This window comes from Carassius gibelio, chromosome B5 (genome assembly GCF_023724105.1).
Source record: "Carassius gibelio isolate Cgi1373 ecotype wild population from Czech Republic chromosome B5, carGib1.2-hapl.c, whole genome shotgun sequence".
NCBI classification, from domain to species: domain Eukaryota; kingdom Metazoa; phylum Chordata; class Actinopteri; order Cypriniformes; family Cyprinidae; genus Carassius; species Carassius gibelio.
In genome coordinates this window covers 21,257,358-21,279,829 of record NC_068400.1, presented here as the reverse complement: position 1 = coordinate 21,279,829, position 22,472 = coordinate 21,257,358, and the positions used below count along the sequence as shown (strand labels likewise).

Below are 22,472 nucleotides of genomic sequence, written 5' to 3'. Positions count from 1 at the left end.
TATGATTCAGGTGATTTCAGGGTGAGATTGGTTATGGGTTTCATACCTCCAGACACGTTTTTAACTTGTCAACTCTTGTAATGGTACATTCAAACTACAGTGTAAGATTTAACCATGTAACCATTCTGTCTGAATGTGTATGACTGTGGCCATTAAAGGATAGGAACAGCGAAAAAGGCTATTCCAAGAATATTTTACTGTGCAAGCTGAAATCTAAAGCACTGCACGTTGTTAGCATGTTACTAAAATGTAGTTTAAGGGTTTTTAAATCTGGAGTCATGGGACCTCCAGAGGGTATGAGGGAAGGAAAACATTTTTTTAGGGCTGCACAAAATCGGAATAAACCCCGAATCGCAATATGGTTTATCAAATAACCATGGCTACAATTTATTTACATACATGTATGTGCTGTTTGTTTCAGAGTGAAGCAGGGCACTCATTTATACCAAAATTCCTGAGACGGTCATAAATAAGTATTGTAAATTTACAGTTGTACTGTAAAATATAATAATAATATAACAGCAGCAACTATTTTACAGTGGTATATTACAATAGTAATTATTTTTAGTATTATATTTAATTATAACAACAATATTAACAATAACTTCAGTTAAATATTGCAATTATTAATAATAATAATAATAATACATTTCCCCAAATTGTTGTCTTATGTCCAAATTAATGTAAAAATTATTGCAATTAACATTTAGTTATTTACTACATTTTGCATTATTGCTTTTTGATTGTGCTTTCTAAATACTGGTTAGAAATCGATAGGTCAATCACAGTTATTTCTTTCTGTTGAGGACCCAGGCTTTAGGAGCAAAAAAAAAAAACGGGATTTCCATACAGTTCAGTAAATGTTTATTTGTTATATTTTATAGAGACTTTCAGAATTTGCTTTGGCTTCAGTGCAATAACAATACGAAAGCAGAGTATTTATTTTGTCATGCAGTGAAGGTAAAACTCTCACAACCGAATCATCAAACTTATTTCAGTCATTGTAGTGACCTGATATTGACCTGCTGGTCAAAGGTGGTCTGTTAGCTCTAACTAGGCTTAGCGATCTACCGGAACGAAACAGTATTCACAAGTTGGTAGTCTGTTGTTCAACCATCTTGACCAGTTTGGAGCAGCTAATGACTGTAAGTGTCCTAGTATAAACTATGTAAACTTACTACGTTTATTAGGAGCTGTTTGTAGCTACTTTTTCCCGCAGGAATGTACCCCAGATACAATTTTTTTTAGCAATTTCAGTGTGTTTGCTTTATGTAGAGGATGAGCCTTTGTTTTGAAAGCAGACTAAATTCTGACAGAGGTAATGCCGGGTCACAGGGAAGTACTTACAGCTGAATCTGACCCTGGTAAAGTACATGAAGCCATTGGCAAGACACACTAAACAGATTATGGGCAGCACACGGGGCAGGGGAAAGTTTAGGGTGAATGAAAGTCAAATACACAAATTTCTTATGCAACACCAGTGTCAGCAGTGCAAAGTTTCTATAGGCAGTTACAACAACTATTGCCGTAAAGCAGAGCAAATTAATGCTGAAGTCTGTCAATTCTGCAGATCTGCAAAAAAAAATGATGTAACGTTTCTGAGAAAACAAGACAGAAAAATAACAACGCATGGCCCTTGTGGGCTTGTTTGGATATGTTTGGAAACTATCATTAGTGGTGCTTGCTGAGGACAGTATGTCAACCAGTAGCGATTGCACTATACTGTTTATCTGTGGCGGATTATCATTCACTAGATTATCAATAAATAATTGTGTAGCTAGGATATAGAATATTTCTGGGTTGAATTACCTATAGTTGCTTTGTTGTATACGCTTACCGTAATGTAAGCTGCTCTGGTTTTACTATTTTAAATAAAAATTTTATATTAATATATATTGTAATAAATTAGAATTCATAAAAAATGAATTAATTCAAAAATGACATTAATGTATAAATATTATTGAAATTTGGGTTCTGACAAAGTTGTAAGTAGTAATTGCAACTGTAAGTAGTAATTCCATGTTAAAATTTATTTTTAAATAATGTTAATGTGCCACTCATATACACTACGATTCAAAAAGAATGAGGTCAGCGATTTTTTTCTTTTTTTATTGAGCAAAGGTGCATTCAACTGTTTTAAAGTTATTGACAATTTACATTGTTACAATTCTGTTCAAATTGACATATATTTACATAGAAAACTGTTATTTTAAATTGTAATAATATTTCCCAGTATTGCAGTTTTTTTTTTACTGTATTTTTGATTAAATACAGCCTTGGTAACCTTAGATACTGTTAATATAAATAAATAAAAAATCAACCTTTTGAATGGAAATGTACTATGAAAACGTACTATTGTTAATATTCCATTAGCATATTTTTTCAAACACTTTTTCTAAAAAACAATTCCTTTGTCTTTCAGGTTTCCCAAAAAAGCGAGCAGGTGAGTGCAGTGCCTCCTTCCTGTTGCTCTTTCCTAGTGGAACACCCTCATAGCCCCAGAGAGAAGTGCGGCAGTCAGACAGACAGCTAATGGCAGTTCTCTGCAGGCAGTGATATGGGCAGGTTGAGCGTAGACACAACACTGATGCAGCCGCTGATATGAACATGTGATAATAAAACGCTCAGATTCACAGCATTAGCTCAGGCTTCACACACTTGTAGAGGTCAAGTCATATCTTTTCTTGCATTCAGACAAAGTTTTACTTGGAGGAAAAGAGTTATTCTTTTCACTGAATTACCACTAATGTTCAAAAGTTTGAGATCAACTCACCAAGGCTGCATTTATTTTGTCAAAAACACAGCAAAACTGTAATATTGTGAAATGAATGATATTTAAAATAACTTTTATGTTCTAAATATATTTTAAAGTCTAAATATGTTTTGTCAGAATTCTTTGATGAATAGAAAAAGTTCAAAAGAAAGGTATTTATTCGAAATAGAACATTACAAACTTCTGATCAATTTAATGTGTCCTTGATGAATGAAGAGGTTTCTTCCAGATAAAAAGTATTTATTTTTCAAATTTTCAATGGTAGTGTAGATCTATTTTCGTTAAGCCAGCAAAACAAAAGTATGAGGAAGAAATCCACAGTATGTTTTTAAATGGATAGTTCACCCAAAAATGTAAGACCTTCATCTTCAGAACACATTTGTTATATTTTGATGGATTTGATCTGATAGCTTTCTGACCCTGCATATTAGACAGCAATGCAACTACCATTTAATGCCCAGTAAGGTAATAGAGACATTGTTAAAAAAGTTAATGTGTCATCAGTGGTTCAACTGTAATTTTATGAAACTATGTGAATAATTTTTGTGCTCAAAGAAAACAAAAATATGACTGAATTCAGCAACTTTGTCTCTTCCTTGTCAGCCGTCACCACAAGAGTACCACAACGCATACATATGATGCTGTTGACGCAGGAGCAAACTAATCGCACATTTATTAATAAAGCATTTAAATCATAATTAATTGCCTACAAAGCCTAATAAGTGTTTAAGCGCACGCAGAAGTAATGATTAATTATGTGTCAGAGAAAAACAGTAAGGAGGCTGGTTTTCTATTCAGCGGTAAATTCCATCAGGTGCGTGAATTCACATAGAGCAGCTGTTACTACACAGAGCCGTTGTTAACGTCAAGCTGCGCAAATCCACGTTCATTATCAGCGTGGATTTGCACAGTTTGTCAGTTAACACCTGATAGAATTTACCACTGATCAGAGAACCGGCTTTACTGATGAGAGGCGCATTAATTTTCTGTCGATATTTATTGTGCACCCCTACTTTTAATACCTTGTTGATTTCGATTTTAGAGATGATGTCAGCAACACTGACTCGTCATCTTCGCTTTAGTGGATGCACCTGTATGTATCTTTCATAGAAATTAGATAATCTGAAAATATTTGTTTTCCATTTGAATTGGTTCATTTGAAAGTAAGCATTTCACTCTCTATAGATATTTTTCATATCAGTTTCATTATTTTACAAAAGTGCAATGTTTTTTTGTTATTGTGAGTGCACACAAATAGGGTTGGCAATCGAAAATCAATTCTGATTCCAGAATCAGATACTTGAGGTCAGGAATCGGATACTTGTTGTCAAATTAAAATTAAAATATTCCGCCTATCAATTCCTATGTTTTTTTTGTGTGTGTGTTTTTTTTTTTTATATAGTGAGGACTGGACCTAGCGATTTGCAAGGACATTGCTTGCTAATCTAAGCACTCCAAAGTTTGGCTACATAAGCCTTTGATATCTTTGATTGCTAAACATGTTGCAAAAGAGGTGTCTTCACCAACATGACAAAGCACTTTGATTTAATAGATTGTTAAGATAACGAACACGATTCAAACACCAACGTGATTCTATTCCTAAATTTACAATGATTTGTCTCTTTCATTCCTCAACCTTTGACTTGTGCAATTACAATGTTGTTGGTTCACCTAAAGAGAGCATCTGTAGTGGTTAAAATCGAGTACATTGTTTCGCCAGTAGGTGTTAAAATTATTTTGCTTTGAATCATACAAGAGATTCGCTAAATAATGCTGATTCATCCAGTAATGAAACAAGTACACCTTGAGTAATTTAATCATTAATTCATAAATTACATGTGATTTTTGTTAAGTTGGCTAATGTTTTTTTTCTTTAGAATCAGGAGAGAACCACACTTACATAAAAAAAAAAAAAAAAAAAAAAAAAAAACAATTCATGAAGAATCATGCAGTCCAATTTTGCACACAAATAGCTCTTAAAGAGTCCAGTTTTTTTCATGGTATTCAGCTCCAATAAATGGTTTGCAAAAAAGAGACACAGGATAGATGTTTGATATCATTATTTAATCACATTGGAATCGAAATTGGAAATCAAAAATAATTTGAATCGCTAAGCAGAATTTGAATAAATAAAATTAAAACAGTACCCTACACACACAAATAAATGTAGTCTTTACAGATTTGAAAGATGTATTGCTCTTATTTTTATGACAAAAAATGAAAGTGTATTTTAGGAGCAAGTGACCGCACCGATGCCTTCATCTTTCCAGCAGTGCACTCACTGTTTGACACTGTTCAGCTTCCTCATTCCACACAGACACTTGAATAACAGATATTACTCTAGGTTAACGTTAGATTGAGCAGCCATGTAAAGGTGCTAACACTTATATGTTTCCACTGAAAAGCCATATTTGAGGTCTATGAATTATAGGCGAGCATTTGGATGTCCTAGCCGATGTACTGTATTACCACATAGACCAGCTATTAACGATCTGTCTGTCATGGACTTCGTGACTTTGCCACTTCCTGTGGATTTTTTTTCTGCGACTAATAAAATTGAATACAATTTTGGTCAGCCAAGTCTCTTCTGCTTGACTAACAGTTAATCGACTTTTAGGGGCAGCCCTAGAAAAATATTGAATAAAGTTGAATAAAGTCATTATTTTAGTTTTCTTTGAGCATAAAAAGTATTCTCATAGCTTCATATAATTACGGAACAACATGAACAACTGATGTCACATGGACTATTTGAACGATGTCCTAACTACCTATTTGAGGCTCAAATGTGTCAGTTTGGTTGCTGTGAATGCAGCAGAAAATTTGTTAATGACCGAATTTACATTTTTGTGACAGATGGGTAGATAATTGCATTTATTAAGTGTGTAAAAATAGCTAAATAATTGCAGTCGTAGGGACAAAAACAAAAAAACAATCAAAAACAAATCAAAATCAAATCAAAATTTACACAATATGCCAATAGCCTTGTGGGCAGTGTTCCGACACGTAGTACTGTTCCCACCCCCAACCCCCCCACACTTCACTTCCTGTCTAAATATTGTCCTGTACTTATAAATGTAAAAAGGCCAAAAATAGTTTTTGTGTGCTGCTGGATAAGAATAGCATGATGTGGCAGTGATGGTGACCCTTTTTTCCCATTCATGTGTATGTGTGCACAGGACAGGAAGTATTCTCAGCAAGGATCATCCCCCAGACAAAAAGCCCAAAAGCGACAAGGCGTCAGTGCCCCCCTCGCATGAGTTTGACCCCACAGGTAAGAACCTGTCTGTTTTTTCTCCTTTTAAAGGACATCTAAATAATGCGTAACTGTCTCTCTCTGTTGTTCCCCCCACTCTAAGAGTATTTTGTGGTGCAAAAAGAGATGTTTCAGTATTATTTTGTTTGAAAACTAAAAGTAACTGACCACTTTAATCAGGTTATTTATAGTCAAATGCTTATATCTGGGTTGTGACAGCTTGGAAAGTGTGCAGATAAAGTGCACGTTGCTCTGAAGACCAGTGAACCGTATATCTGTAGATTTATTGTAGCTGAGAGATTGAATGCAGACCCAGTGTGCTGCTTCTGGACTGCTTCAGTTTGTATGAAGATAATTACAGCAGGAACATGTCAGCTGTGACATCAGAGGGACCACAGGGACCTCAATCATCATTTAAATGCTGGAGTAGCACCTTGTTTAAAGGCTTAGCACTGACTTTGACTTCTGCTCACTGCTGAGTAATGTGTTCATGGATCAGACTCAGTGCAACTCTAGTAAACAATAGAACCTGCCATTAAACAAATCAGCAATATACACTACTGGTTTCAAAATTGGGGTCAGTATGTTATATATATATATTTTTTTATACAAATTACAGTTTTTCAGAAAAGTTGTAATAAATAGGTGGCAGTAAAAAAAAAAAAATATTGTTATAAAAGTGTCAAATAAATGCTGTTCTTTTGAGTGTCCTGTTCATCAGAGAATCCTGGGGGGAAAAACCTATCATAGTTTTTACTAAAATGTTAGGTAGAACAGTTTCTCATCATTGATAATAATAAGCAATGTTTTTGAGCATAAAAAGATGATTTTTAAAGGTTCAAGTGATACAGAAAATGCTGGTTTTACTGTATTTTTTTTTATCAAATAAATGCTGCCTCTCAGTGCAGGGACCTCATTCAAAAATATGCTGTGCTATCGAGCTGATAGAAGAGCAACTTTGACTGAAATAACCACTCGTTACAACCGAGGTATGCAGCAAAGCATTTGTGAAGCCACAACACACACAACCTTGAGGTGGATGGGCTACAACAGCAGAAGACCCCAACGGGTACCACTCATCTCCACTACAAATAGGAAAAGAGGCTACAATTTGCACGAGCTCACCGAAATTGGACAGTTGAAGACTGGAAAAATGTTGCCTTGTCTGATGAGTCTCGATTTCTGTTGAAACATTCAGATGGTAGAGTCAGAATTTGGCGTAAACAGAATGAGAACATGGATCCATCATGCCTTGTTACCACTGTGCAGGCTGCTGGTGGTGGTGTAATGGTGTGGGGGGTGTTTTCTTGGCACACTTTAGGCCCCTTAGTGCCAATTGGGCATCGTTTAAATGCCACGGCCTACCTGAGCATTGTTTCTGACCATGTCCATCCCTTTATGACCACCATGTACCCATCCTCTGTTGGCTACTTCCAGCAGGATAATGCACCATGTCACAAAGCTTGAATCATTTCAAATCGGTATCTTGAACATGACAATGAGTTCACTGTACTAAAATGGCCCCCACAGTCACCAGATTTCAACCCAATAGAGCATCTTTGGGATGTGGTGGAACAGGAGCTTCGTGCCCTGGATGTGCATCCCACAAATCTCCATCAATTGCAAGATGCTATCCTATCAATATGGGCCAACATTTCCTTGTTGAATCAATGCCACATAGATTTAAGGCAGTTCTGAAGGTGAAAGGGGGTCAAACACAGTATTAGTATGTTGTTCCTAATAATCCTTTAGGTGAGTGTTAAATTCCGTTCCAATCAGTCTGTTCCATAAAATAAAAAAGAAAGCAAAAATACTACTAGTCCACCCAACTTTGTACTTTAAATTCACTAAAAATCCTTCCCTTCGCCACTTTCAAATTTGAATCAAAAATGTAAAATTGAAATGTTTAAGTTCAAGTGAGATTTGAAACTGCACCATTTAGAGAAATTGTGACCCATTATGACACACTTTTCATTTTTGAGTGAACTATTTTAAGCACTTTCTCATTTTTCCTTTTTTATTTTTTTTTTACTCCGTTTACCCATATGGATTTTAAATGTTATTTTTATCTTTACATATATGCATTAAGCAGACACTTTTTATTTAAAGCAATTAACAGTGAAGTTAACTACAGAGCCAACATTATTTGCAGTATCCAATGCTACATTTATTATAACGCTAAATTAAGAAACAAGCTAGAGCAGGGGAGGAACATAGAGAAGAAAAAGAAGGTTTTTATTTCATTGTTGTTTACATTTTTTTATTCTTTCATGTTTCACTGCGAACAGCATTATCAAATGTTTATTCCAGACACATGAACCAAAAGTGAGCAATATAAAAAAGTCCATTGTCACAGTGTTAATGTTCACACTCAGTGGAAAAGCTCCATGGGAATATATAATTGCAGTAAAAATGTGCTCTTAGTATACTGAAGTGAATTTATCACAGATCTGTGTTACAAACCTGGATTACAGGATTTACAGTCTTTCTTGGGAGTAACCAGACATAACTGAAGTTATCAAATCAAGCACACCAGCGCCCATGTTGCCATGCAGTATGGAAGTTCAACTCTTGATATGGTTTAAGCTAAGCGGTCTGGTTGTGGGAGGCCCATCTCATCACAAGCTCCGGATGTTGTCACAGGACTGTAATCCCTCTCGCTCTCTTCCTGCCGCAGGGACGCACAGCTGTGCGGCCATCAGTTTATTTTAGTAAGGGATCTAACTGAGTCATCAAGGAGGATATGAAGGGTGTGTCTCAGATGGGTCTGAGTCATCGTTTTATAAAATGAGTCAGGAGGAAAAGGAAGCAATGTCTGTTTGGTCATGGATAAACGGTCTCAAATTTGATCAAAGTGTGATTTTGTAAAATAGTGATACCAAAATTAATAATGTTTTATTATTGTTTTATCATTTTATTATTATTATTATTTTATTGTAAAATAAGTAGTTTTAACAAAAAAACTTTTTTTTTTTTTTTTTTGAGCTAAAATCTTAAATTAATTCGGCAGAATTCCACACATCACTTCCAGATGGAGCCTGAATATCAGTTACTTTTTCTCTTTTTAGTGTATTTTTTCAATTGTGTTCTTTCTCTTGCTGTCTGTCTGTGTGTGTGTGTGTGTGTGTGTGTGTGTGTGTGCCGCATGTTTTCTGCTGTCAGAACTGGCTGTTCACAGTGTAGAAGCCGACGGAAGGCCAGAGTCCTGCGGTAAGGGTCACTGCCGCTGCTCTGGGGATTTGCTGTGGTTTGTGTGTGTGTGTTTGTGTGAGCCTCATTCGTTTTCCTTTGTGCCCGCCCATCAAACTTGGCCTGCACTGATGTCTAAACATGTCTTGGTTAGGGTTGTGCCGATAGACGATCCATCGCCAATGGCTGACAGACGTCACAATGTTAAGCTGAACCCCCACTGCCAATTCAGTGTTCAGAAAGGAAATTAAGTGTACTACGGAAACCCTAAATGGAATAAATAGCCAAGAAATGGGAGGATAGAAAAAAATATATTTCAATACTTAGTCTCGCTGTTATATCATTGGGTAAGTATAGGCGACTGTATATAAATTGCGGGCATCAGGGAGACGCTATTGAATCCGCTTTTGATTGCACGCTCTTATTTTACTTTCACTTTCACTTTTGAGATTCAAGATCAAAATGACTATACTGTGGATCAGCAGTACTTACCACACATTTGACAAGAGTAAATGTTTGTCATTAGTGCTCAGGATCTACAAATCATTCGGCACTGTCATATCAGACATTTTTCCTAACTCTGTGTATGTGGTAAGTGAAGTTGTACTGCAATGCTACAGGCTACCTCTGGCAATCGTCTAACCTTTTAGTGGCTTTTAGAACATGTTATTTGTTTCATGCTTTGGGCACACCCATAACCCCGCCTCCTGATGTCATCGTCCATCACAGTGTTTCTCTGTAGACATTGTCCGATGCCAATTTGGTAGACATCGCCCAACCCTAGTGTTGGTGTTGGGCTGTACCTTGGTGGAGCTGGATTTACTCAAAGACATGTCTAATTGTTAGAGATCTAGAGCCTTTTACATTATTTGGGTAGCATGCTGTGCCTTATCCTCACACACCTTAACCTTTCTGCAGTAGTCTCTTTCTGCTGACGCCCTCTGGCTCTTTTCATCTATTCTGTTGAGTTCATGCCTTTTAGATTCTTTTATCTTAATTTACAGTCATTTGTTTGATGTAAGTGAACAGAATGAATGAACAGAGGCTTAGAGACAACATACTAGTTTTATTACATGTTTTTTTTGTCCATGAACTGGGCATAGGCACTGCTGATTAATCATTACCAATATTTAAAATGGTTTCTACCTGTTTTTTCTTCTTCTCTGGAATATTAAAAAATAGTTCAAAAGCTATAAACGGCATTTATTTGAAACATAATTTACTGCCTCTTTGTTGAATACAATATTTTGTCAGAAGAGGTCCTTCACAAGGGGATCAACATATTTGGGATCCTTGGCTTAAAATTTTTAAACTGCTGTTCTATGCTACAAATACAAAAAAAAAAAAAGAAAATAAATAAAACTGTGTGCTTTAGAATTCTGTAAAGGTACAATACTTCAAAACTTGAAAATCAAAAATCACTGGCAGGCTCACAGTCTCAAATTGCAACATTTACACAGAGTACAATCAGTAAAACAACTAAAATAATTTTTCAAATGAGTGATTCTTTTGAATCAGATAATGCATGAGAACAAGGAGTAGTCGTACCAACAGCTTCCAAAGATGCATCCAATGAGTTAATTCAGGCCAGATGTTGTCTGGTCTTGTTTTATTGAGGGTTGTTGTCACAGATTTGCCATACTCCAGTCCAAGTCCAGTCCAGTATAATAGCTACACACTCAGCCGGAGTGTTTGTGAATGTGTGTGTGTGTTTTTGTGTTAGTAGCACAAATGGAGGCCGATGCACTTTTGTAGCCATCACACATGAATGGCTTAAGAGCTGCACCAAAGCATTTCAGCCAAACACATTGCAGACTGATCCAGTCCTGCGAGATGTTTTTGTTTTTTACATGTCCACTTTTCACACAAGCAGTGTCCATGTTAAAACTGTTAACAGACACCTGTCTACAGAGGCGTCAATTTATTTGATTTTTTTGTTGTATACATATGCATTGGCAGAGGCTGTATCATGATTGATTTAATTTTAAGGACCATGATTTTAGTATTTTAAACATGCATTTTTAATGAAATCTTTCGTTTAATACTTCATTGCTCATAGTTGATTTATTCTTATGTGATGGATTTATTGTGAGGGATTTATTCTTAATTGATGATGCCAGCACAGATATGACTGCATCTAATCTCACTTTATAGTCATCTCCAAAGCAAAATTCATCCCATTTACATTATAAATACACCTTTAAGTTCTTATTGTAAAATATGCTTTAACATTTTAATTCTAAGAAAAAAAGGTTTCTCTAATATTTCATCATAATTTCATAACTGATCCAATTCTAAATCATCTTTCAGTTTTTTAATTTTTGCTAAATAATGATCATTTTCTTTTCTTTTTTGTTGTCTGTGGGGCTTATTTTTTGCGGTGTGTTCCACTCCTTGGCGGCAGTTTGCCCAATCCAGAACTTGATTGGCTGTTCAGTTTAGCAGCACATTCTAGGCTAGTCATTCTATTCTAATGTTACATCATCTTGTCCTAGCAATAACAATGAGTCATTTAAAATGAAGAACCTTATCAGCATAACTGATGTTCAAAAGTGCAAGCAAGCACTGCTTTATTTACGTTTCGTATATATCCCTGTTTCGTTTTCTTCCTTTGAATGACAAACAGGCTGTAGATTTGCTGATATAGCCAGTTATTTCCCTCCACGCAGGTGGAGAATGCACGGGATAGTGCCAGTTTGTTGTGGTGAAAAGTTATTTTAAAATTACAAATATTTCAAAATATTTCAAAATATTACCATTTACAAATATGTCTGATTCCAGAATTAAAATGCGTTGGAAACACCATTTCATGCTTTGATTTATATATATATATATATATATATATATATATATATATATATATATATATTTATATATATATATATATATATATATATATATATATATATATATATATATATATATATATATATATATATATATATATATATATACATGCACTAAAATCTTTAAAATAAAATCTTTAAAAATGTCAAATTTTATTTATTCCTGTGATGGCAAATCCAGTCTTCCATGTCAAATGATCCTTCAAAAATAATATAAATATTATGAAATTGTGCTCAAAAAGCATCTCTTTATTAATCTAAAATTAATACGATTTTTTATTTTATCTTAGTGCCCCCAAACTTTTGAAAGGTGGTGTACAGTATGTTTGAGTAGCTTTCTTACATTTTCTCACATTGTCTTCAATGTCAGAAGCGATCTAGAAAAGAAACCGGTTTTTGTTGTTTGTCTCTTTTCTAAAGCTCTTTCATGACTGAGTGCATCTGACCTGCTCCAGGCCTTTCCAGAAATCATTTTTGGCGTGTTTATCCACTGTCTCTCAGCCGTTTGAGCTGGTTTTACATACACACAGCCACTATACTGTATGTGACCAGGAATAACACACTCTTCTTTATCCAGCTCCTTGAGTGCTACTTAGCAAGTCCTCATCCTCTCTCTTGCCCTCTCCATATCTTTCCATTGCTTTATCCCCCTCTCTCCCTCTCTCTCTGTCTCGCAGGGCTTGTGCAGCGTTGTGTTATCATCCAGAAAGATGAGAATGGCTTTGGGCTGACAGTGAGCGGCGATAACCCTGTGTTTGTACAGCTTGTAAAAGAGGGTAAGAAAGACACAATCCCTGTTGTTCATTGTCCTTGTTTTGCCCTCCATAACATGCACATGCAGAAGAGTTTCAAGAGTGACTTAAACACACACTTGTCTCCTTTAACTACCAAGGCATGGATAATTATCTGCTTGTGTAGCACCACAGCACAGTATAATTACGACACTAACAGTGCTAAATACATAGTTGCTTTTCCCGTAGCTACAGTGAGACAGTGAAAATGTGTGTTCAGGCTACTTGTGATCATCCTTACTCTGCATTGATCATGTCAGATGGTAGTGTAGTATATTTTTCAGCCGAATGTATGATCTCTGTTTTTCTTGTTTTGCATGTAGATGGAGCTGCCATGCGAGCTGGTGTTCAGACAGGTGACCGGATCATAAAGGTGATGATCATCTGGACTCCACGGTGATGAGGATCAGAATTAATAATCAGAGAAGTAGATTGTCGAGATTTAGTTCAAAACGAGCAGAGTCTGTTGATGGGGCTTGTGTCTTTAAGCCCAGAGGCTAGCATACACACATCCTCTCCAGACAGCTCACCTGATGTCAGCAGCATGTCTCGTGTGCGGTGCTCTGCCACCTGCTGGAGAATTATAGCTCTGCATGTTTCTCTGGCCTTACTTATTAGTTCAGAAATTATGATGAGACCTACACTACCATTTGAAAGTTTTTAGTCAATACGTTCCTTGGTTTTTTTTTTTTTTTTTTTTTTTTTTTTTTTTTGAAAGAACTCTTATGCTCGCCAAGGCTGCATATATTTACTAAAAAATACAGTGAAAATGGTAGTATTGTGAAATAGTAAAAAAAAAAAAAAAAAGTACACACATACATATAATGTGTTTGTGTGTGTGTAGAAAACAGTTAATAGAAAAGTGCTTGTGGAGATTTTTTTTTTTTTTTTTGTGGAAGAATATTAAGAAACATTTGTCAGGATTCTTTGAAAGTTCAAAAGGAAAGCATTTATTTAAATTAGAAACATTATAAAACATATTGTTGTTATTTTTGACCAGTTTCATATTTCCTTGCTGAATAAAAGTATAAATAATAAATATTCAAAAATAAATAAATAGCAAACATTCTGACCATGAATATTTTTGAATGGTAGTGTATTCTCATATCATATTGGTCAGAATAATCTGGCCATTTTTACCAGTTTTCTTTTTTCTTTTTTTTCTGATGGGAAATGTAGTTTGGTCATGCAAACTTGTCAACTCATAAATGTTTTTTTTGTTTTTTGTTTTTTTTCTGCTAGGCACCAAAATAATTTTCATTTAAATTGTCATTGTTTAATTTGCACTTAAGTAACTGATAATAAAAATGGACAAAAACTGTATAGACTTACAAAATAAAAAAAATAAAAAATACTCAACAAAATATTAAATGTCAACTAAAAGTACAGAATGTAACTGGCAATATTGTTCTTAATGTTATGAAGCAACTTTTTAAATATTGTTCTTAATGTCAAGAAGCTCAAATAAGTTTATGTAAACAAATTGTTTATTAAGTGAATACATCACAAACTAAGACTAGTGCAGCATTCTGGTTTAAGTAGCATCTGTGAATTTAATTTAATCAATGTGTTTCATGTTTTTGTTTTTTCATGCAGGTCAATGGGACATTAGTTACACATTCAAATCATGTAGAAGTTGTAAAGCTAATAAAATGTAAGTAGTTTGTGTCTTTTTTTTATTAGGTTATTCACATTTAAAATGAGCAATACTGTACAGTTATTGGTGTGTTTATCTGTGTTTGTGTACAGCGGGCTCCTATGTGGCCCTGACAGTTCTGGGGAGACCGCCGGGCCTGGCTCAGATCCCCCTCTCAGATGGCGAGGGGGAGGAGGGGCCTCTCTTCTCACTCACTTCCCCTCAGTCCCCGGGGCCCATTGGTCCAGACCGCTCGTCTTCCTCCCCCAGCCCCTCGGAGCGCAAACTGACCCCTCTGTCTGTATGGGTAAGAACTGATAAACAGCCTTGATCTCCTTCAGTCTTCCATAGCACCGTATGCCAGAGTCCTGCACGGGTCCATTTTTGGAGACCCGCGCCCGCCCGTACCTGCAAAATTCAGCACCAGATCCGTTTCGTCACCCGTGATAATATAAAAATGAAATCTGCACCCGACCAGACTAGTTAATATTTGACCCATTACCTGATCCGCACCCGCAATAAATCACACACGCTAAAATCATTCCAGTTAAAGTGCTTTCTTTTTTATCTTGCACCTCTCTCAACATCACAACAGCATCATGAATGGGCTAATGAAACAGGCTAAAGTGTGCTTTGTTTTGCACCATTCAAGTAGCCTACCATTGGCAACTAAATAGGCTATGGAACCTGATAACTATACGCAAATAGACCCATTAATAATAAAAAAAAAGAACAAGAAAAAAATACAACCTGAGCCTGTCGATCACAAACTATGCATTTACTTTCCCTTAAAAGGATATCGTCCACAGGACCAGGTTTAAGTTGCGTTCTCCGTTCTTGAATTACAAATCCAGCTGTGGAAAAGTCTCTCTTACTCGCACTCGAGAAGCATCAATAAGTCACACTGTCGCAGTGGTGGTGACGTGATGGGTCAAATGTCATATCATTGTTGCGTATGTGTAATGGTGTTTTAGTGTTTTAATGGTGTATGCCTTTCACTACTGGATGTGTTTGAAATGTCACAGCAGCAAACAGCAACAGCAGTCACATGCACCCTAATAATTTATACATTTTAGTTTTCTTTGAACTCTCATTAGTGTTGTGCGATTCTGGATAAATTTAAAATCCAGATTTTTTTCATTTATTTAAATTTTTTTTATTTATTTTTTTTTTGTAAGAAGGAATTCTGATTGGGATTTCCACTATTCTGAAGGAAAGCATTAGACAGCCAAAATAAAATTTTATTTACTAGAGGTTCTGACAAAATGTTCATTGCTGAAAAATCTTGATTTTAATTAAATTATTTAAAAAAAAAATTGAATGAAGTAGTCAGTGTCTCATAAATAATGTAATGACAAATACTTTTTTTGCTGCCTACTGGCATAACGAGATCATCAATAAAATATAATTATTGTCATTGGGAATAAGATCGCATGGGTTTGAATTAGGAATGCACCGAAATTAAAAATTTTGGTCTTAGCCGAACAAAATGAAACACTGGCTAAATACTGAACATGTTTTTTCCAAGCGGCAACCTTCCACTCCCTCTCTTGAAACCAACATGGAAGTGACTAAAACTGCAATTCATCGACTGGCCGCTGGAGCCTGGCTCCAAAAGGGAATAATCCGAAGATTCCCCATGTTAAAATGCCCAACTTTACAGCAGAAAAAAACATGTCTACAGCCCTGTACAAACATTTTTTTTTTTTGTCTATATAGCTTATTTTGCCCTTCGTGACAGCTGTGTGGGGGTGATTTATTTTTTATAACTTTAAATTATGTTAAGCCTTAAAGTTCTGCATAATTATGGGCTCAGCCACCTACCGCTGCACTCACTGCCATCGCACTAGGTGGGCGTGGTTTCAGCAACCAGCTCCCGCCTTTTTACAATTATCTGGGAGTGCCGCTCGTTGACGCGCTGCCAGGATCCCAATGTTATAATAAATGTATTAATAGAGCTGTTATAAGGTAATTATCTTTTTTGTCTATTATTTTATTTTACAGAACGACAGTAAAATTACAATACTATCCTTTATGAATGTCGATGGAGTTGTTGCTCGGCTTTTATTTTGGCAGAAACCCGCCGAAAGATCTCAGTGCTTCTTTTTGTTGACAACAGCATGCAGATTTATAAATGATTCTCATTACGAATTTGGGAAGATGTTTCTCGCACGTATCACATTGTCACATGTTACTAAGCAACTGACAAGACGTTCAGTGTAGATTTTCTCAAGCTTTGGACTTTGAACCCTTGTGCCGCGAGTTTGTGCAGTGCTATCAGCATACATGCAATTCATGCGTGCATTAGAAAACAACATTCTGCAGTTTTACTAATAGTTTGGGGTCATTTTGTGATTTCAGACATCGTACAGTAACCTAACCACCAGCATTAGCTACCTATTCTCATCGGAGATGTGATGCAGCACTAAACAGTCTCTCGCTGTCGATGCTTCGTACTAGTAATGATTTCTGCGTCTTTCTCTGATAGTTTTAAATATATTCACACTGCCGATATGTTTTGCTGCATTAGTGCATGCCTCTATTTGATTACGTTAGTCATTGTTTGGTAAATATTATTCGGCTTATTCGCTTTTTCGGCCACACACTGAAATATTTTTTTTTGCTATTTTCGGCCAAATAATTTCGGTTGCCGAATATTCGGGGCATCCCTAGTTTGAATCAAGATGCTCAAGAAATGCAGCTCTAGAATCTCAATATTGAGATTCATCAAGAATCCTGAAAAAAATAAATAGCTAAATCACAGTTTTCACAATAATATTAAAGGGGGCGGGGGTGAAATGCTATTTCATGCATACTGAGTTTTTTACACTGTTAAAGAGTTGGATTCCCATGATAAACATGGACAAAGTTTCAAAAATTAAGTTGTACATTTGAAGGAGTATTTTTGTTCCCAAAATTGTCCCCTCCCATGCCAGAGACCAGGGTTCGAGCCCCGCTCGGAGCGAGTCGTTGCTGCTGCTGCTCTCGTTCAGTTTCAGCCTCTGGATCTGATTCTGGATCATAAATATACGCTGAATCTGACTGTTATCCATGGTTTGTTTTGGATGATGTTTTTTTCCTCAAGGTAATGTCAGCTTCCAAACGCTCTCTACGCAAAAGCCTACTGGCGCTCGTGATTCTTTAGCTCCGCCCACATGTCACGCCTCTAGCCGGTCATGTTTTTCCAGGAAAAATCGGCACAGACTATCTTTCTCTTATGAATATAATAAAACTAAAGACTTTTTGGAGTTATGAAGGATGCAGTACTACTCTATAGGTACTCAAGATTAACAGGATATTGAGTGAAAACGAGCATTTCACCCCCCCTTTAAGTAACACAACTATTTTCAACAATGATAATAGTACGAATTGTTTCTTGAGCAGATATCTGAAGGTTCATTTTAGACTGGAGAATGATTGCTGAAAATTCAGCGTTGCCATCGCAGGAATAAATTATACTTTAAAATATATTAAAATAGAACCCAGTTATATTAAATTGTAATGTTTCACACAGTATTTTACATCAAATAAATTCAACCTTTGTTGAAAATTTCTGACCCAAACTTTTGAACAATAATATATAATGGTTATCTGATATGTACAATTAAAGTGTAGTTAAATCTACACATCTAGACTTTTTAAATATAATACATTACTTTTTTCTTAAAGAAGTTTATTAAAATAGATGACTATGGTGCTGATTAAGCTGCCATGCATTTGTAGCATATTTTCTATCAAGTTTTGAGAACTGAAACCCTACTTGAAATGCTGCGGCCTTGCAGAGTTGCTTAGAAATACAGCATGAATACTGTGATTTATTAGTATTTGTAAATGTGTGCTTTATGTAAGCATATTCAGTTTAGAACCATTGGAAAGTATTGAGGTAATTTGCTGAATTGAAGCTATTATTATAGACTGACTTATGTGAGTAGGACCATCATTGTGCTGATACGTGTAAGTGTACTTGTATCAACCACGTGATGTTGTGACAGCAGCCTCTTGAGTTTTCAATCTCACATCCTCTATGACAAGAGACGGTGGAATGATCAGAGCCACTGTGATGTTTGATCAATTACAGGCCATGATGGAGGAGCACAGCAGGAACCCTGCTCCTAAACTACTGAAGGAAATCCAGGACGCCAAGAAGCACATTCCACAGCACCAGGAGCAGCTCAGCAGGCCCTCTGGGACTGGACAGGTACATACAGACATGCACACACATACACACACACACACACAAAACAACTAGGGATAACTAAAGCTAAAACCATACAAACATTTTCATTTACTGAAATAAAACAAAAGAACCGAAACTTACTTCATTTCGGCTTGTTGCCAAGGCAACACTTCTCATTTTCATTAGTTTGTACTAAATGAAACTAGCACTAAAATAACTAAAACTTGATCAAAGTAGAAATGTAATTTTCTGTAAAGTTGCTTTGCAATTATTTGTATTGTAAAAAGCGCTATACAAATAAACATGAATTGAATTGAATCAAAGCTATATAAAAACACAAAAAAACGACCAAAACTTGAACTACACTTAAAATGACCTGACATGCAACAATACGATTCCCAAGTGAGCATTTTGTTCACACTAGATGCAAAGTATCTACAGGACACAACAAAATAAATTACAAATCAAAGCCAGCTAGAAGAGGTGGGCGGTCTCTCTCTCTCTCTCTCTCTCTCTCTCTCTGCAAGCACATGGCTGTCTCGCAACAAGATGAATGCATACATACAAAAAAGTATTTTTTGTATGTTGCTGTTACATCATCAACAAAACTAGGCAGAGAAGTAATAATTCCTGACCCTTTGTGGTCTTCAGTAACAGTCATTAGTTTAACTAGTGGTGCGGAAACTACACTTCACATTCTGGAAATGTCATGATTTTGCAGTGCTAATAAATGTTTGTTGGGGTTTGTTGTAGGATGGCTCCTTATCTCCAAGGCTAGGAGAAGGAGAGCAGGAGGATGGAGGGGGAGATTTGGATCAGCCCCTTTCATGGCAGGGCGATGCTGGAATGGAGCCACCGTGGACCAACAATAACACAGCCCCTGTCAGTAACAGTAGACCTGCTTCCCATCAAACTCACCTTCCTTATTTCGCGTTTACTTGGATGCTGATTTATGGTTCCTTTGTGTAAAATTTGCTGTCAATTGATCTGTGCAGGTCACTCCCAGTCCTGTCCCAGAGAGTCCATGCCAAAGAGAGACCCCCTGCCACAGCCCAAAGACCACACCCCGAGATAGCCTCAACTCCTGTCCATCACCGGACGCTGAAGACACACCTGACCTTGTGAGGGGCCTCTTTGACCTCATGTCTTCATTTGTAGTTTCTCAGTGCTGTGCATAATTTGAACGCTTCTCATTTAGGATTCTCAGTCGAGTGTGGGGAGCCCCTCATCTCGTCTGGTAGCACAAATCATTGGTGCTGAGGACGAAGACTTTGACACAGAGCAGGAACAGGTAGGGTTGACGGTGGTTTGAATATAGTCAACATTAGTGCCTTTTGATTTTTGTACTCACAGGCTTTGTTTCAAAAACTAGTAAACTGCCTAGATATTAACTCATGGCAAAGTTATTTTTTGTTCTTAGCTTGGGGGTAAAATAAAGTTTAAAATACCTGAGCAGCTATAGAATGCTAGCAAACATCCCAGCACTACCTGTGCTGAGAGTGGTGTTTAGATGATTATGTAATATGTACTTCAGGCTTCCCTCTTAATAACAAAATAAACACAACAAAATGACGGTGGTGAGAAAACAGCAGTTAAGAAAGCATCTGTTCGTAATGATCTGGATATGCTCTGCAATTTGGCTCTATAGTTAACTTAAGTCACATCACGTTTATTTATATAGTACTTTACAAAATAGATAGCTTTAAAGCAAGCAGCTTTACAGTATTAAACATGAAAAAGTGTGTAACTTAAAACATCAGTGTTTACTGATGGGAAGTCATGGCCTAGTGGTTAGAGAGATTGACTCCTAGAGTTGTGGGTTTGAGTCTCGGGCCGGCAATACCTTGATTTAGGTGCCCTTGAGCAAGGCACCGAGCCCCTAACTGCTACCCGGGCACCACAGCATAAATGGCTGCCCACTGCTCTGGGTGAGTGTTCACCCTGTGTGTGTGTTCACTGCTGTGTGTGTGCACTTGGATGGGTTAAGTGCAGAGCACGAATTCTGAGTATGGGTCACCATACTTGGCTGAATGTCACGTCACTTTCACTTTCTATAAAGCAGCTTTCCAGTTTGTTTGTGTTTACTCGCATTTGACATTGACAGACTGAAAAGAAAAATTAAACGGAGAAGATTTCTATTTTAAAGAAGTAAGAGTCGCAGAGCTCACATACCTTGCCACAACTTTGTTTTGATGAGATTTTATTTTGAAATGTATTTTTAATTTGCTTGAGGTATATTGGGGGTTCAACCAAGCATTTTTCTGTTGGTCAATACAGCTAATCTTTGTGAATAACTGATGCTAAATCTGCAAATGGAAATCATTTGCCCTCACACAAAATTCCTGATTGTGTGTTCCTATTGAAGTAACTGGATTTTGCCCACAAAAATGTATTGAACAATCCTAAAAGTAAATGAAGATGATTTAGAAGGTAACTACATAGGTAGACAGTTGATATGAAGGAAGCTTACTAGCATTTGGAACAGAGCCCAGTGTTTTTTCATTGAAATTAGCAAAACCTTTTATACATTTACATTCACAAGCCCATATTTAAGATATGCTTTAAATCATAAAGTATATTAATGTGTACTAGTTAATGTAGGTTAACTCTTTCTGTCTCTAGATGAATGGCCAGTGTAGCTGTTTTCAGAGCGTAGACCTCCTTAAATCTCGGCCTGCTCACCTGGCAGCTTTCATCCATCATGTGGTCTCTCAGTTTGACCCTGCACCACTGGTGAGATCGATCACCCCTCTTACCCACAAACCTGGAATTTCCAGGAATCTAACAAAATGTTTATAAATGACTTTCTATGTTCCATGAATCTCTCTTGCATGCTTATGGTTTGTGCTCAGACCAGATGAGTCACATCACTTGTTTCCCTTCTCGCTCCCCAGCTGTGCTACCTCTATGCTGAAATTTACAAACAGTCCAGCTCCAAAGAGACACGACGAATCCTCATGGATACCTTCTTCGTAGAAAAAACAGCTGTGAGGAACTTTAAAGCAGTCTCAACTTGTTAAGCTTGTGATAGATGATGTGGTTTCTGATTAAGTGTTGAAGGTTTTTTATTTTTTTTTTTATTTTTTTTTTTTACAGAGCTTGAAAGTAACAGTACCCGAATCCATTATCGTTGACCTGGGTAAGGTCAAACCTCTAAATTCAAGGCCTGTTATTTAAAAATAAAAGAACAAAATATATTGGCTGAATAAAACAACAGTTTAACTGTCTGCTATTTAGTTTCTTTTTTTAATGAATGTGTATTTGGTAAATGAGTAAATTCTGATTATCGATAATGGTGCCATTACTCTGTGCATCTAATTTTAGTGGCATTTTAGTGTAACTTTGCATGACTTTTATACATGTGTTTTGTGTTTGCACAGAACGGACTGCACACTCAAATAATGCAGAACGGAAGAAGCCGGAGCCTATCTCAGAGGATGTCCACCGGCAATATGTGCAGCAGCTGCAGGACACACTACTACCTGACATCCAGAAGAACCTAGAAGACTTCAGGTGAGTTACACTAATCTCATACACAATCACAATCAGATAAAGACCCCAACACACACACTCAAACTTCAGTGTATCAGCACAAGTGTTAGTCAAAAACTTCTCTTCCACTAAGTCCACTTGTGCATTATCTGTATGTTTCAGGCACAAGCGCAGTATGGGTCTGACCCTGGCTGAAGCAGAGCTAGCCCGTCTGGATACAGAGAGAATGAGAGACCGTGTGGCTCTGGAAAAAGAGCGATCCTGTGCAGAGCACATTATCTCTAAGATAGAGGATGTACTGTAAGTTGCAATTGT

General features: G+C 36.6%; 1 protein-coding gene across 3 annotated transcripts in view; it reads left to right on the top strand.

Annotated features, from left to right (window-relative positions):
- Positions 1–22,472, top strand: part of LOC127958637 (rho guanine nucleotide exchange factor 12-like) — a 77,863-nt gene that overhangs the window by 33,100 nt on the left and 22,291 nt on the right. For 2 of the 3 annotated variants that reach the window (XM_052557546.1, XM_052557547.1), the window contains exons 2-16: positions 2,423–2,443; positions 5,950–6,044; positions 12,739–12,837; positions 13,176–13,225; positions 14,449–14,506; positions 14,602–14,795; positions 18,567–18,686; positions 19,419–19,547; positions 19,661–19,786; positions 19,864–19,956; positions 21,288–21,398; positions 21,560–21,652; positions 21,762–21,804; positions 22,046–22,178; positions 22,320–22,457. In XM_052557546.1, the coding sequence (XP_052413506.1) occupies positions 2,423–2,443; positions 5,950–6,044; positions 12,739–12,837; positions 13,176–13,225; positions 14,449–14,506; positions 14,602–14,795; positions 18,567–18,686; positions 19,419–19,547; positions 19,661–19,786; positions 19,864–19,956; positions 21,288–21,398; positions 21,560–21,652; positions 21,762–21,804; positions 22,046–22,178; positions 22,320–22,457 (1,503 nt within the window). The remainder of the gene's footprint in view (positions 1–2,422; positions 2,444–5,949; positions 6,045–12,738; positions 12,838–13,175; positions 13,226–14,448; positions 14,507–14,601; positions 14,796–18,566; positions 18,687–19,418; positions 19,548–19,660; positions 19,787–19,863; positions 19,957–21,287; positions 21,399–21,559; positions 21,653–21,761; positions 21,805–22,045; positions 22,179–22,319; positions 22,458–22,472) is intronic. The other variant, XM_052557548.1, reaches the window with a different exon arrangement.